Source organism: Juglans microcarpa x Juglans regia, chromosome 5D, assembly GCF_004785595.1.
Source record: "Juglans microcarpa x Juglans regia isolate MS1-56 chromosome 5D, Jm3101_v1.0, whole genome shotgun sequence".
Lineage (NCBI taxonomy): Eukaryota > Viridiplantae > Streptophyta > Magnoliopsida > Fagales > Juglandaceae > Juglans > Juglans microcarpa x Juglans regia.
Window position 1 is genome coordinate 28732834 of NC_054602.1, and position 16057 is coordinate 28748890.

The 16057-nt window shown below is 38.5% G+C and overlaps 1 protein-coding gene across 3 annotated transcripts; it reads left to right on the forward strand.

Annotated features, from left to right (window-relative positions):
- Window positions 1-238: 238 nt before the first annotated feature.
- Window positions 239-13084, forward strand: LOC121264004 (probable DNA helicase MCM8). 3 transcript variants are annotated; one of them, XM_041167018.1, is made up of 17 exons: window positions 239-534; window positions 6058-6198; window positions 6306-6423; window positions 6628-6850; window positions 7000-7163; window positions 7386-7649; window positions 8218-8313; window positions 8476-8628; window positions 9420-9490; window positions 9575-9693; window positions 9856-9985; window positions 10488-10536; window positions 10662-10824; window positions 10967-11141; window positions 11870-12040; window positions 12123-12236; window positions 12682-13084. In XM_041167018.1, exons 1-17 carry the CDS (start codon window positions 358-360, stop codon window positions 12712-12714), a joined length of 2361 nt encoding a protein of 786 aa, XP_041022952.1. In that variant the 5' UTR covers window positions 239-357; the 3' UTR covers window positions 12715-13084. The 3 variants fall into 3 exon arrangements, 2 of the variants coding, with proteins under 2 accessions (XP_041022952.1, XP_041022953.1); XR_005940433.1 differs by lacking the exons at window positions 12123-12236; window positions 12682-13084 and having other exon boundaries at window positions 10984-11141; window positions 11870-12000; XM_041167019.1 differs by lacking the exons at window positions 12123-12236; window positions 12682-13084 and having other exon boundaries at window positions 11870-12046.
- Window positions 13085-16057: the final 2973 nt, after the last annotated feature.

Below are 16057 nucleotides of genomic sequence, written 5' to 3' on the forward strand. Positions count from 1 at the left end.
TGAAAATTTAAAATTTAATTATTTTGTAAATCAAATCTTACTATATATATTGTGTACGTTAACTTGCAAATATAATTTTCGTTTTACAAATGAGTGAAAATTAAAATACTAATTTTATAAATAACTCATAAATATATAATTTTTTTAAAATAATATTTGCGGTCCTAATTTCGCACGTTCTGTCGCCACCATAGATATAAGATGGCCTGGTCGAACCTTCCAACATAAACGGCGACGCTTCACAACTTGACTGCCAAATCTCCCGCCAAAACCTGAGAGCCAAATTACCGAAGGCTTCGAGGGAAGAAAGGAAACCTCGCAAGGCCAGGCTCAGATGCTGATCAACAGAGCAAAAGCATGAGCGTGAGCATGGGTAGGGACTACGCCTCCGTAGACTCGAGCGGCTACTGGGACGTCTTGACCTCTTACTTCCCCCAGCAGTTATTCCCGGCCGTCGAAGAAAGTTGGCTCAAGCTCATTTCTGAGCTTTTTTGCTTCTTTTCTACTCCACCAGGCCAAGATCTCGCTTCTCAGGTCTCCCTTTCAGAATTACGCTCAGTGAATTTCGACCATAACTTTTCTCTTTTCCTAGTGTGGGAGTTTTGCTACGTTTGAATGGGTTTTTTTTTTTTTTTTTTTTTTTTTTTTTTTTCAGCTCTAATTTTCTATGTTTGGGATCTATTATTCTTGCGTCGGGAGTTGCTTTAGTATTTGGATTCCCTTTGGCCTAGGCATTCAATTTATGGACGAGTTTAAGATGAAATTTTTTTTATGTTCTGTTAATCCAGTTGCCATATTTAAGTCACTAAAGTTTCGATCAAAGGGATTGACGTTCCATTGCATAGTTACTACAAGATTGGCAGGGCAATGATTTTGGGAATAAAGCAAATCAGTGGTTTATATATCATTAAAAAAAAACTTTAAATTGCAGGAAGAATGTTATCGCGATCAAGCATTAGGAGGGCTGATAGAATTTTAATATTAACAGAATTTTTCACTGCTCTAAATCAATAAGATTTTTCACACTTCATACACAGGATCGTACATCATATATATACATTATACAGAGTCTATTTTAAGTAACTAGACTAAGTCTGTGGCTGCAATTTCCTAGCTATTACAGCCTTGATTTTAGCCTAAGAATCAGCTTTGTTATCTTGAGCTTAATTTGAGGAATCATCCTTTATACGCCCCCGCAAGATGGAGCTGCCATCGGCAAGACCAATATTGTTTCGAAGAAGCTCCGTACGTTGTTGTGACAATGGTTTTGTGAGAAGATCCGCAAGCTAATCTTAGGTGTTGACATGACGAAAGTGAATTGTGCCTTGTTGAACCATGTCACGAACAAAGTGTAAATCAATCTGAATGTGCTTCATTCGTGAATGCTGAACTGGATTGAAGCTGAGATGTGTTGCTTTTAGATTATCACATAGCAGTGTTGGCGGAGACTTGAGTGGAAATCCAAGCTCGTTGAACAAGGCAAGCAACCACATTGTTTAAGAGGTAGCATTGGCAAGGGCTCTGTATTCGGCCTCAGTAGACGAGCGAGCGACAACCTTTTGTTTCTTGGAACTCCAAGAAATGGGATTGGAGCCAAGAAAACTTATATAGGCGGATGTAATACCCCTATTCTCCTTTCATCCGGAGCTGCCGTAACTTGGGCTCATCATGCTATACTCGCGGGGAAGGAAAAACGAGCAGTTTATGCTTTAGTAGCTACCGTTTCACTGGCTCTAGTATTCACTGGCTTTCAAGGAATGGAATATTATCAAGCACCCTTCACTATTTCGGATAGTATTTATGGTTCTACCAGCCCAATCGGCATCGGAATATGTGGTGAGAATTGGACTAGTGCTCTTGCAGAGCTGAATGCCATGGCAAATTGTCTGCTTCAGGTAGCGAGAAGTCGCTTTGCAGCTGTCCAATGTGTGATTGTCGGTTTATGCATAAATTGAGACAATTTGTTGATGGCAAATGAGATATTTGGACGTGTGAGTGACAAGTATTGAAGAGCACCGATCACACGGTGAAATTCTATGCTATCAACAGAAGAAGTACCATCAACTAATTTTAGTGCAGTGCTGGTGGACAGAGAAGTAGAGACATCCTTGGCACCAATCATATTGGTTTTGGATAGCAGGTCACGAATGTATTTATGGTGCGACAAAAATAAACCTGTTGTAGTGTAGATGACCTCCACACCCAAGGAAAAATGGAGCTGCTCCATGTCTTTTAGAGAAAACCGAGCTCCAAGTTTGAAAATGATGGAAGAGACAAAGTTGGGATTGCTGCCTGTAATAATAAGATTGTCCACATAAACCAAAAAACAACATATAACAGAACCACACTGATAGATAAACAGTGACGAATCAACTTTTGAATTCTGAAAACCATGATCAATTAGTGTTCTTCAAAGCAGAGTACCATGCCCGAGGAGCCTGTTTGAGACCGTAAATTGCCTTGCGTAACCTACAAACATGGTCAAGATTGGACATATCTTTGAACCCTGGAGGCTGGACCATATACACATTCTTAGTCAGCTCGCCATGCAAAAATGCATTATTCACATCAAGTTGTCTCAGTATCCACCTCTGCATCACAACAATTGTCAAAACGGTCCTAATAGTAGCATGTTTCACAACAGGACTGAATGTCTCCTTGTAATCCAACCTGGGGCGCTGATTGTACTCCTTGGCAACAAGCTGAGCTTTGAATCGATCAATGGACCCATCCGCCTTTTTCTTAACCCTGAACACCCATTTACAACCCACTGGATTACAGTGCTTAGGAGGTGGAACCAACTCCCATGTACCATGCCTCATTAGGGCAGTAAGCTCGCCATAGCATTTCGCCAGTGAGGATCACAGAGTGCTTGACTCACACAACTTGGTTCAATGGTGGGTTGATTGGGTGTTTTGTGATTGAATAAAATTGTTTAGGTTTGTAAATCTGATTCATGGATTGGGTGGTCATAGGGTGGGTTTTCTGTGGTTTGGCAAGTGGTGACTCGGTCGATGCAGAGGAGGAAACAACTGTGGGGTGTTCATAGGGGTGGGCGATGTCGGGTTTTCACATGGCGAGGTGACCTTGCTGTGGTGCTATGCGGGTGGTTCAGTACGAGGGGTATGGGAGGAGAAATTATGCAAATTAGGAGAAGAGAGAGCAGAAAGGTTACCTGGAGGTGATGTAGAAGCTGCAAGTACACAGTCTGGAGTCACTAGAGGCAGTATCGGCGGTGGAGGCACTAGTGGTAGTAAAGCAGCCTGGAGAGATGGAGGGCACTCGGTCTGTGCGACATGGGTCTTGATGGGGCTTTGGCTTTCATCAAATAAAACATTTCTGGACATATACATTCGGTTGGTGGTGAGGTCTAGACACTTATATGCATTTTGAGTTTGAGAGTAGCCAAGGAACAAGCAAGGAATAGATTTGGGTTGAAGTTTGTGGGTGTTATAGTGCCTGGTGAGCAAGAGGTAGAGCCATCCAAATTTTTTTAATTTGAGATAATTTGGGGGCTGACCAAATAAGCCTTCATAAGGGGATTTGCTAGTTAATAGTGGTTTGGGTTGATGATTTATCATATAGGTGGCAGTATGGAAGGCATGAGGCCAATAGGATAGGGGTAAGGAGGCATCATGTAGGAGAGTGAGACCGATTTCCACCAAGTGGCGATGACGGCGTTCGAAGACCCCATTTTGCTGTGGTGTATGGGGTGCGGTAGTATAGTGGCTAATTCCATGGATTGAAAGATATTGTTTAAGAATAAGGAATTCACCACCATTATCTGAGTAGAGACTTTTGATTTTGGTTTGAAATTGAGTTTCAACAAGATGTTTAAATTGTGGAAATATACTACTTACACCGGATTTGGTGGCCATAGGATAGAACAACACATATTTGGTAAAATGATCAACCAAAATCAAATAGTATCGTCAAACCATCAAGTCCAACAGTATGAGAGGGGTCCCAAACATCAGTGTAAATAAGATTAGGGGGAGCATGACTTTGAAGACTAGTGGAACGGAAAGGTTGTTTATGCACTTTATTGATTGAACAAGAATTACATAGATGAGGCATTCACTCTTTTGTTACTGGAAGGGAAAATGAGTTAACTAGATTGTGGACAATTTTGAGAGACGGATGTCCAAAACGCTTGTGCCACCCATCAATCAAGGTCCACTCATGCACATAGGCAACCATTTTTGAAGGAGAAGCCACCAATGAGTCCGGGATGTGTAGACACCGTTTTCACATGCACCTTTGAGTAGGATCTCCCCTGTGATCTGATCCTTCACAAGGAAATAAGAGGGGTGAAATTTCAACGAAAACATTGTTTTGAAATGTAAAATGATGGACATATATTAAATTTTTGTGTATGCTTAGAACACAAAGTGTATGGTTTAAATGGAAGGTGCGGGTGGGTGATTGAAACACCAAAGAACCAATATGTGAGATAGGCAAACCTGATCCGTCACCAATGACAACTTCATATGTACCATCATATTCAGAGTGGATAGATAAATTAGCTAGATCGCCAGCAATATTGTGAGATGCAACAGAGTCAATGAGCCATTTACTATCCTTGGTATGAGAAGTAGAGGCACAATTCACGGTGGCGTCGGAAGAGTGCAACCGAGGATAATTTTTTGCAGTGTGACCCAGTTGATCACAAAACTGGCACTTGGGCTGATAGTGACGCTTGCTCGAATTGGGCCATCCTGTGGAGTTATGTGTCCTCCTATTATCACGATTCGGGCCACCATTGTTGCGAGCTAGGCTTGAAGGACGAGAAAGCCCATTCGACTTATAAGACCCTCGTTGTTGAGGGCTCCCAATCGAAGTGTTCGAACCAGAGCGGCAGTTGGAGTAGTTTGCTTTTGTAGCCAGCTACTGGGTGGTGGCTTCAAGACGGTGCAAGTAGCTTTCATGGCTGACAAGGAGATCATGAAGCTCCTCAAAGGCCAAGGATTTTTCCCTAGCTCTAATGGGTGCAGCAATCTCACGGAAGTCAGGACCCAGACCATTAAGGACGTAGAGAGTGGATCATCATTGGATATGGGGTGGTCTATGAGGGCAATTTCATTTGCAAGAACCTTCACAGTGTGCAGGTAATCCGGTATTGTGTGATTTCCCCGCTTAATCAAGGTAAGCTACTCCTTGAGTTGCATGGCTTTGGTTTGTGATTTACTTGCATATATGGCATTTAGTTTTTTCCATTCCTCATGGGATGTCTTGGCGACAAAGATGAGAGGGGTGATGGTGGTGGCAGTGGAGGTCGGAATAGCATTGAGGATGAGCTTATCTTGGCGAACCCAGTGGATCTTTTGGAGGGCAGAGGCAGATGATCCAACATGGGTGGGGCGTTGGTTGTCTTTGGTGACATAATCAAGAAGATCATAATCGATAAGGAGGGCTTCAAATTGGGTGCACCATTGGGGAAAGGTTGATGGTGTTATTTTCTCATGATCTGAGCAGTAATGTTGAGGGCAATTAGGGGAGTATCGGTTGGAGGGGGGGAGGTTTAGGGGTGTTTGCGCTGTGGAAGAAGGGATTTCTGAGGAGGGGATCGATTGCTCGTGAGAGGCTGGCTCTGTGGATGCCATGATAGAATTTTAATATTGACATAATTTTTCACTGCTCTAAATCAATAGGATTTTTCACACTTCATACATAGGATCATACAACATATATACACATTATGTAGAGTCTATTTTAAGTAACTAGACTAAGTCTGTGGCTGCAATTTCCTAGCTATTACAGCCTTGATTTTAGCCTAAGAATCAGCTTTGTTATCTTGAGCTTGATTTGAGGAATCATCCTTTATAAGGGCTTGGTCTTCTATAACGCGATGATGTATACGGAGATTAATCCAGAAAAATTTCCTAATGAAATGCTTTTGTTGTGAGATTGGAAAATGTTTGGTCCTCTTTTCATGATATAACATTGCTTAGACATCCGCTTGGCTTTTACTTTCTTCTGATTGGATTTAGTGTTGGCAGTCATCTCAGATTATTATCTTAGATAATGGAGAAGGTTGACATTTGATGACGCTAACAGGTTAAAGATGATGATGGTGCCTTCGTTTTGTCAATGGACTTGCAACAATTTCAAAAAATATGTGTGATTGAGGAATTTTACTTAATGTTGGAGGATAAACCTAAAATAGCTCTCTTGTGTGTGAGTGCTGCAATTCACAAGGTACAAAATAACTATGTTGGGAATTTCTTGAACATTTGTCCCTTTTTTTCCTTTTTTCTATAATATACTTTTTGGGATAGGATAGTTATTGCTTACACTGGATACAGGTTCTGTTGACCAAATGGGAGAAGAAGAACGTGGAGAATGGCGTGAAAGTGATAATACATCTCCACAACTACCCTGAAATTATGATTGCTCTAAAGAACTTAAAAGCGGCTTATATTGGTGAGTGTTAAAGTAACTTGTAAGTTTTCGCAAACTAACCCCACCACAACCCCCCCCCCCCCCCCCCCCCCCCCCCCCCCCCCCCCCCCCCCCCCCCGCCAAAAAAAAAAAAGAACATGTAATTGTTTTTTTCTTGTGTTCAGCACCAGGGTAGTAGTATGGTGAAGGAAACAATATAAATGATAATACTTTTTGACATGACAGACAAGCTTGTATCTGTTCGTGGTACTGTTGTAAAGGCTAGCACTGTCAGACCTCTAGTGGTGCAAATGAGTTTTGACTGTGCAAAGTGTAAAACAGAAATTACGCGTATTTTTCCTGATGGAAAATTTTCACCACCACCGAGTTGTGATTTAAATGGGTGCAAGAGTAAAAATTTCAATCCAATTCGGTCTACTGCTCAAACAATAGATTTTCAGAAAATAAGGTAAGCTGCTGGTGCTAACTTTTCATTCAATGCTTCTACGATCATATTCTTCTTCTTCTTCTTTTTTCATATACGTGTTTAGAGTTTCCCCAACCATCCCTATTTAAAATAGCATTCTTCTCATTTTATTTTTTCTTGCATCTCTCTAGGCTGCAGGAACTTTTAAAGTCTGAAGATCATGAAGAAGGCCGGGTGCCTCGAACAGTAGAATGTGAACTGACTCAAGATCTTGTTGATGCTTGCATACCTGGTGATGTGGTGACTGTCACTGGAATTATCAGAGTAATCAACAATTACATGGATATTGGAGGAGGTATGGTAAAGACCTTTGACTCTATAGATGATTTCCATACGTGGATTCTTGCATGATCATTTATCTCTTTTATTGTACTATGTATGGTTTTTTTAACTAAAATATATTGGTTTTTTTAGCCACACTTCTTTCTTGACGGATACCAGTACAAATCTATAATTTGCAGACCCTGAACTGTTTCTGATGGCTAATACCGTTTGTAGCAAACTTCATTATTTTCAGGAAAATCAAAAAGTAAAAATCAAGGGTTTTACTATTTGTATCTAGAAGCTGTTTCAATAAAAAACTCCAAATCGCAGTCCACAGCAGAGGATTTGCAAGAGTCAAATTCTAAAGCTAGAGCTACGGAGCTGCTCGATTTATTCTCATTTTCTCCACGGGACTTGGAATTCATTGTGAAGTTCTTGGAGGAACATGGTTCAGATATATTCAAGCAAATACTTCAATCCATATGTCCATCCATTTATGGGCATGAGCTTGTTAAAGGTGAAGTTATATGTATTCTATACATTATTGTTGATAAGTTCCTAATTTTTCATGCTGAATCCGTTCTTGGAAATTATCTCGTTCATTTTCCCTAATCCCTATTGTATCGATTTGATTACCATTGTGTGATTCCGATCAGCCCCTTTACAGGCCATGATAGTGCCAAATTCAAAACATTACATTTTTAATTTCTTGCTCTGGAAATATTGAATGTGCTGGTTTTCTGTTTTAGATTCTCCCAAATCAAGTTCCCATCTTATTTGACTTACAGTTGAAACAAATACAACAGTTTCTTGACTTCTTGCTAACAGTAGCTTAAAATGCTTACATTCCAATGCCAACTTGAATTTTGAATATGATAAGTGGAGTTTCCTTTCAACAGATTTGATTCTTCAAGTTTTCACTTATATATCATAACCACACCTGTAGCAGTTTTTTTTTTTTAATGCAACTCATGCTGTAGAAAGGTTCCAGACAGCTTATAAAAAAAAAGCAAGGTTCCAGACAAACATATCTGAAATTGATGATTATAGATGTGCGTTTATGCTGATTGCTGTTTTCTCTATAGCGGGAATAACACTAGCACTGTTTGGAGGTGTAAGGAAGCATTCAAAGGATAGGAACAAGGTTCCTGTCAGAGGAGACATTCATGTCATAGTTGTTGGTATGTTAAACTCTTTTTCAATGGAACTAAACCTGGTCAGTCTTCACAAAACTATGAATAAATATCAAAATTATTTTGATCAAATAGTGGTCAAGGTAAGGATGACTATTATATCTATTTCTGGGTGGAGAAGTTGAACATATGCCATTTTCATTTTACTAGGAGATCCTGGCCTAGGCAAGAGCCAACTACTGCAAGCAGCAGCTGCAGTATCTCCGCGTGGAATTTATGTGTGTGGTAATGCCACTACTAAAGCTGGTCTCACTGTGGCTGTTGTGAAGGATCCCATGACAAGCGATTATGCTTTTGAGGCTGGTAGTTATTTTCTTGTTTTTTTTTTTTCCATCAAAATCTGATGTTTTGGCTACCCTATTTATTACCTTTGATTTGTTGAAGTAGGAATACTTTACTCATGATTCAGTTGTGATTGATTGACTAAATTTCACAAGTATTTCAACAGAGTTTGGATGATTCCTGCATCTTCTATATTTTTCTTGAGTGGTTTAAAATTGGTTTAAAATTCCAAAAAACAGGATGTTCGCAAATGGTTAATCACTTAAATTTTTTTATTTATATACAACATCAAAATTTATATTTTAATTCTTGCAGCAGGATTAAAAGACTTCATAAAATAGTGATTTTGGATGCCTAGTTAGTAGTTTGTGGACTCTCTCTGGTTGCACGTGTGTACAGATGTGCCCACCAGTTTGTTAAAAACTACTTTAAGTGTGATATTTATAGTTTTAAAATACGGTACTGCCTGGGAAAATGTGATGTCTTGCTCTCAAATGATTACATACTGCCAACAAAAGGTACCGAAAAAGGAAAATTTTAATTATTTTTTGTCATCTGCATGTAATATATATTGTTGCCTTATAATTGACATATATTGACGAATGCCACAGTTAGCTGAAGTTTTCAATGAAAAAAAAAAAAAAAAAAAAAAAAGGAGGAAAAAGAAGATAAGAGTCTCCAAATATTGACATTGTACTCTTTTGCTAGAAACAAAAAACAAAAATAGAAGTCTCCAGATCCTGTGTATTGTCCCCCCTGCGTGGAGAGTTTAATACTTATCCTCTTTAGTTAACAATTGAATTTCCCAATAGGTGCCATGGTACTTGCAGACAGTGGATTGTGCTGTATTGATGAGTTCGACAAAATGTCTGCAGAACATCAGGTTTGTCCCACTGATGATAAAACTTTTTTGATTTGCCCTCTTTAGTAAGAAGACTGAGCTTTACTTGCTTTGGGATCACCACAGGCCCTACTGGAAGCCATGGAACAACAGTGTGTCTCTATTGCAAAGGCTGGACTTGTAGCAAGTTTATCAGCACGAACTTCTATCTTAGCAGCAGCAAATCCTGTTGGTGGTCATTACAAGTAACTAATTTTAAGATCCAGTTCTTATGTAAATTATTTCTTAGTGGACTATTCTCATACTGATGTTAGATGTCTCTAAAATTTTCTTTCTTCTCGGGCAGTGAGAAAACTTATTAAGTTGTGATACTTTATACTGAATTATTAAGCAATATCAAATTGCAGCCGTGCAAAAACTGTTAATGAAAATTTGAAGATGAGTGCTGCTCTGCTTTCACGATTTGATTTGGTCTTCATATTACTTGATAAACCCGATGAACTTTTGGATAAGCGAGTTTCAGAGCACATAATGTCAGTAAGTTATGCTATCAGGCCACTTCTTTTCAATGCATTCTTATTAGCGAATTGCATGTAGTCATATCTTATTTGTGGTAGATTGGCATGACATGCCGTGGTTTTATCTAAGCTTTAAGCTTGTCATTCAGTCAGTGACAGGTTGGAATAATCACTCAGAATTAATGTGATTTTAAAAATTCACGACTAACTGTGCTAGAATTGCTATTTTGTATTAGAAAAAAAAATAAGCATGTGTTATGATTTGTTCAGCAAGTATCAGGTATACTAGTAAATTTCTTCAGCAAATTGGTATCAGTTTGCAAAATTCCTCAGTTCTTTAGAACTGCAGATACTTCTAGGTAATCTTTCATGTGCAACTCAACTGAATTGAACAAAGTGCTAATCCCAATTAAATCGAGTATCATCTATTGATTCCCATCAGCTAATTAGGTCCACCACCTGCATCTCAAGCTTTTGTGTATTAGTCACTGATTTGTCTGAGTTAAATGTTTATTTTGCAGCTTCATTCTGGATATGGAGAACATCCACCAGCAACAAAAAAACGTAGAGGTAGTGTGTTCACAATTTTTGTCCTCTATCTGTGGTTTATGAAGGTAATGTCTTCACTTTTCATTGAACTCAATTTCGCTGACATGGTATTTTCTATGTAACTGTTTATGATTTTGCTTCACAAGATGCAGCATACCAAAGCGCTGGAGGCATAGATATACATGTAAATGGTGGTTCTTTAGTGTCTAGGTTGAGACTTGATCCGAAGAAGGATAGAGATTTTTTTCCAGTACCTGCGCAACTTCTTCGCAAATATATTACTTATGCACGAACATATGTTTTTCCTAGGTGAGTTCCTGTAATCTTTTCCTTTCATCTCTAGAACAGATATTTGCTTATGCTAAAGCTTATATCATCCCACTGGGGTACTTACATTCTTTCAATCTGCTTCATTTTTTTCCCCATTTTCTATTTTTTATTCTAAAATCAGAATGTCAAAGCCTGCAGCAGAAATCCTGCAGAAGTTTTACTTACAACTCAGAGGCCATAGTGCATCAGCTGATGGTACACCAATAACTGCAAGGCAACTGGAAAGTCTGGTGAGGCTAGCAGAGGCTCGAGCTCGGCTAGAGTTAAGAGAAGAAATAACAGCCCAAGATGCACTGGTCAATGCTTACTGTTTAATATATCTAGATGTTCATATCATCAGCCTGTTATTACTTTCTTTTCCCATAAATAATTTTCAACTGTTTATCGAATATGAAGAGATTTTTTATAACTATGCAGGGAAGCTCAATGTTGAAGTGCTCTTGCAATATGTAAAGTTGTCACTATGAGGAATTACCATATAGTACTTGAAATGGCCAAGACTAGAAAATCCAGTTTAAAGCTAGATCTCCTTAAAAACTTAGGATTTCATCATATCTATCTAAGAAAATTATCTTGAAGGTTGTAATGAAAGTTAAATAAATTGTGTTGGTTCTGTGTCCATTTGTGACGCCACACTAAATCTGACAAGAACCATTATGAATAGGGAAATTATTTGTATAGTCATAGAGTGCGTAAGATCTGCGCACTCCCTTTGAATAGAGTGGGCAAATCTGAGACGCACATGAAAAAAAATCTATTTTTTAATAGTGGGTCCCAATTTATTTTTAGAGGAAGTGCACATGGCATGCACACCCTAGGACTTGATCCAGCATTACTCATATTATTGTTATTTGATAAATAATAACAAGAACCATTATTTTACGTAGATATTGTGGATTAAAAGTGCAAATCTTTTTCAGCGAAAGTACTAGCAATTGACAACACAAATTTATATTGGTATAAAACTACTAAAATTTTGGTTATGAAATTTCTGGGCATCTGATTTACAGAATGGGTCATGCAGGACGTGGTTGAAATAATGAAAGAATCCTTGTATGATAAGTATGTTGATGAACATGGCTTTGTGGATTTTGGTCGGAGTGGGGGGATGAGTCAACAGAAAGAAGCAAAACGGTTTTTAAGTGCTCTCAATAAGCAATCAGAACTGGACCAGAAAGATTGTTTTTCTATTTCTGTATGAGGTCTTGCTTTTCCTGTCATTTCTTGCAATGATTTGTGCTCAATGAGTCATGCATATATATGTTATGGTATTTCAGGAAATTTACGGTTTGGCAGATAGGATTGGCCTGAGAGTTCCTGATATCGACATATTTGTGGATAATTTAAACAGTGTTGGCTATCTACTCAAGAAGGGGCCAAAGATGTATCAGGTACAGTCACGTTGTGAACCCTGAAGACTCAATCCACGATTGTGTAATGCCATTATTGAGCAAAAACTCGGTTTGATGCAGTAATGTTTTTTTTTCAGCTGAGTTATATTGTTTCTTCGTTTCTTTTGCTCATCATCTTTTTATTCATCCCTGAAAATGAATAATCTACCTGAAGTTGGAATTGATTATGATGATCTAAAACCTCTAGCCACCAAACCAGTAGCTACATAATACTGCAGATTGTTGTTCATCTACAATTGGAATGAGAATGCATTTCCTTTTTCTACTTCAAAGGTTGATAGTGTTACAAATATGAATTTGTCTAGAAGGGAAATGGCCAATAGTAACCAACTTTGATTGACTGGATACCTTCAGCAATTACATATCATCTCTCCATTTTTTTTTGTGAAATGCAACTTCTCAATAATCTTGCATTGTGTTACAGGTGCTGTCCTCATCTTATTCACGCAGCCAATAATCAAGGTTGAGGAGCTAAACTGCAGCAGCTCTAAATTTATAAATACATTTAGGGACCTCCTGGTCGATGGTATGAGGTCGGATAAAGTCCCTGATGCCATTCATCCCAGATAAAAGATGTAGAGAGAGAGGCGAAAACAGTGCAGTTGACTGATCATACTTTGGTGTGAGCTTGGTCAATCTTCAATCAACTTTATTCCTTGCTCCTGTGAACTTAAGAACAGCAAAAGATGAGAACTATAGAAGATTTATGAGAATTAAAAAGCAACAGTGAAGAAGAGCAACAAAACCTTAATGTTGATAGATAGCGAATTTGAAATTTTGTTGAATAAACTCGGTGCAGAATCCTTTTATGTGGAGAAGTTCAAAGAATAGTTTTGGAGCTGCCTGCCTGTACAAAATTAGAAATCTTAAACATTCCAAAAAACTGTCTACTTCTGCATTGCTAATTCAGTTTCAGAAAATCCTGCGGGGCATATAAGAAGTTATGCTGAAGATACCATACCATTCTGAACATCATTATCCGCATCTTTATTATCAGTCTTATAAAGGCATATGCATTAATGATTTAGGATTGGGTTTAAAAAAAAAAAAAAAAGTTGTGGTGATCATATAGACATTGAACTTGTGTTCAAATTATTCTAGAAAGTGAAAAATAACTCAGCTTGTTGCTGTTGTCCAATGTCACTTTAGTCCTACATTGTGGGAGACAATGACACGTAGGGGTGTAACCGGTCCGGTCCGGTCCGGTCCGGTTTTGGACAAAATCTAGGACTGAACCGGTATGTACCGGTTTTGTATTTTCTAAAACCGATTACGCACCGGTTACCCTCCTAAACCGATACTTCCGGTTCGGTCCGGTCTGGTTTTTCGGTTTTTTTAAAATGTAAGTTTCACAATTTATCATTAAAAATTTGTTTATAAAAAAAAAAAAAACTGATTTAAAAAAAATCTGTTTTATACCTTTATTAATATATTAGACTATATAATAGTATTAATATTAGACTATTGGTATAGTTATAAGTTATATATTAGTATTAGTTATAAACTATATATTTAATATTAATATTAGTTATAAACTTTTAGTAAAAACTTGTAGTATTAATTATAAGTATAACTATAGTCATTAGTCTATATTAGACTATTAGTATTAGTTATAAACTTTAGTGATTTAGTATTAACATTTTATGTAATAATTTATAAATTATAATAAGAAATTATTTCATATATGAATATATATAATTATATATAAAAATTTCACATAAAAATTTATAATTATACATAATATATAAAACTTATATATTAATATATCATAATATTTTGCATAAAACTTATATATACAATAATACAAATATTATTTTATATATATATTTTTTATCAACCGGTCCGGTTCAGTCTAAAAAATCCTAAAACCGGAACCGGTTGGTTTTCACATTCTAAGAACCGGTCCCGGACCGGACCGGTTCAAAATCGGTAAAACCGGTCCGTTCCGGTCCAGTTTTCCAATTTTAATTTACAACCCTAATGACACGTTGGGAAGAGTTGAAGATGTGTTTTAGAGAAAAGTACTTTTCAAGTCAGATTTCGAGAGAGATTTTACGAAGAAACGTTATCATTGTCATTGTGGGAGACAATGACACGTTGGGAAGAGTTGCCCGTGACTTTCGAATGTCAGGAGCCTTGTTGCATTTCTGACCTATGTTACTTATTGAGCGCCCCTTCGAGGAAGGTTGTTCTTGATTGTCGCTGTTAAAGACCTGCGCTAGGTAGTTATGGAGTTTACTAACCCAAAAACCACTCTATAGAGCCCTTCCTCATCTATAGAGGAAACCTACTAGGCAATGGGCTTGGAGAAAAACCATGCCAGGCAATTGTGGAGCTCGAAAGCTCAGCCCAAAGCTAACCAGTGCGCGTGTGGTGGTCGTAGGACTCAACGACTCGTTTTTGGAGGAAATCCACGTGAGGCATTTGTGGAGCTTGATGGCTTGTTCCCAAAGAAAATTTGCACTAAGCAGTTGGGGAGCCCAAATGCTCATACATGAACAGTTGCAAGGCATGAAGTTCTAGAGTTGTTGAAGTCGCTACATCATGGCCCAGGAAAAGCGTTTGAAGGGGAGGGTTGCATGCCTAACTAGTGTTGAGGGATCCCCAAGCAAGGGGAGATCTCGGGGGTTCTTTATGTGTGTTCAAGGGAGACACTGTTACTCCAACATGGCTCGAGGAGAGCCTTCGGTGGGGAGGGTTGCTTGCATAGCTAGCATTGAGGGATCTCCAAGCAAGGCTTGAGGCATTCTCGGGGGTTCTCGAGTGTGCTTGAGGGAGACCCCATCTTTGGCATGGCTTGGAGCCAGCCTTCTATAGGGAGAGTTGTGCACCTAGCATGCATTGAGGGACCCCCGAGCATGGCTCAAGGGCAATCCCATGGGATGTCGAGGCGTGCTAGAGGGAGACCTCATCTCTTATGTGGCGACTCGAGGCAAGCCTCCTAAGGGCAGGGTTGCACGCCTAGCGAGCATTGAAGGATATTCGAGCAGGGTTCAAGGGCACTCCTAGAGGTTTCTTAAGGCATGCTCAAGGGAGACTCCGTCTCTGGTATGGCTAGGGGCAAGCCTCCCATTTGGAGGGTTTCATGCCTAGCGAGCTGTAACATCCTACTCCCCACAATTAAGAAAGATGTCATTTTTAGAAATTCACGAGAGTCGAAGTACTACTATTGAACTTGACTTAAAAATATTTTCTTTTATTTTAAAAGAACTGCCATGTACAAAAGATTCCATATAATAAATAAAATCATTCTTTATAAAAAAAATACACCAAAAATATAAAAGAGTACGTAGAAGCATTTATTAAAATTTTTCTAACTTTTTTACTATCAAAATTATGACTTAAAAGCGTTGCGCATGATCTAGGCCTCTGCCTCGTCGCCTTGGGTCAATCCTATATTTCTATCTTTATAAGTATTCTCACTCGGGTTGGTTTAAAAATATAAAAACAACTAAAATAAGTCGATGACTCAGTAAGAAACTCATTATAACGTAAACATACTTAATATAAGGTTTTTCATAAAATATTTCATGCTGAGAACTTAAAATTATGACTGTTCATACGTATGCTATGACGTGTATGACTTATTGAATTATCTGATTGTTCTGGTTGACCAACACACTTAAGCCTGTGTGCAAGGTTGTGCACTGGTTCCACATCTTGTGGTCACAAGGGGAACCATTGATCTGATTTGATAAAATACTATGGTGAAACACTTGAGTCCGTGGTTTGCACATCCACCCTGACTGCATTGGTACCATGCATCCGAATGACCATCTAATTTATCTAATCTTTATCTT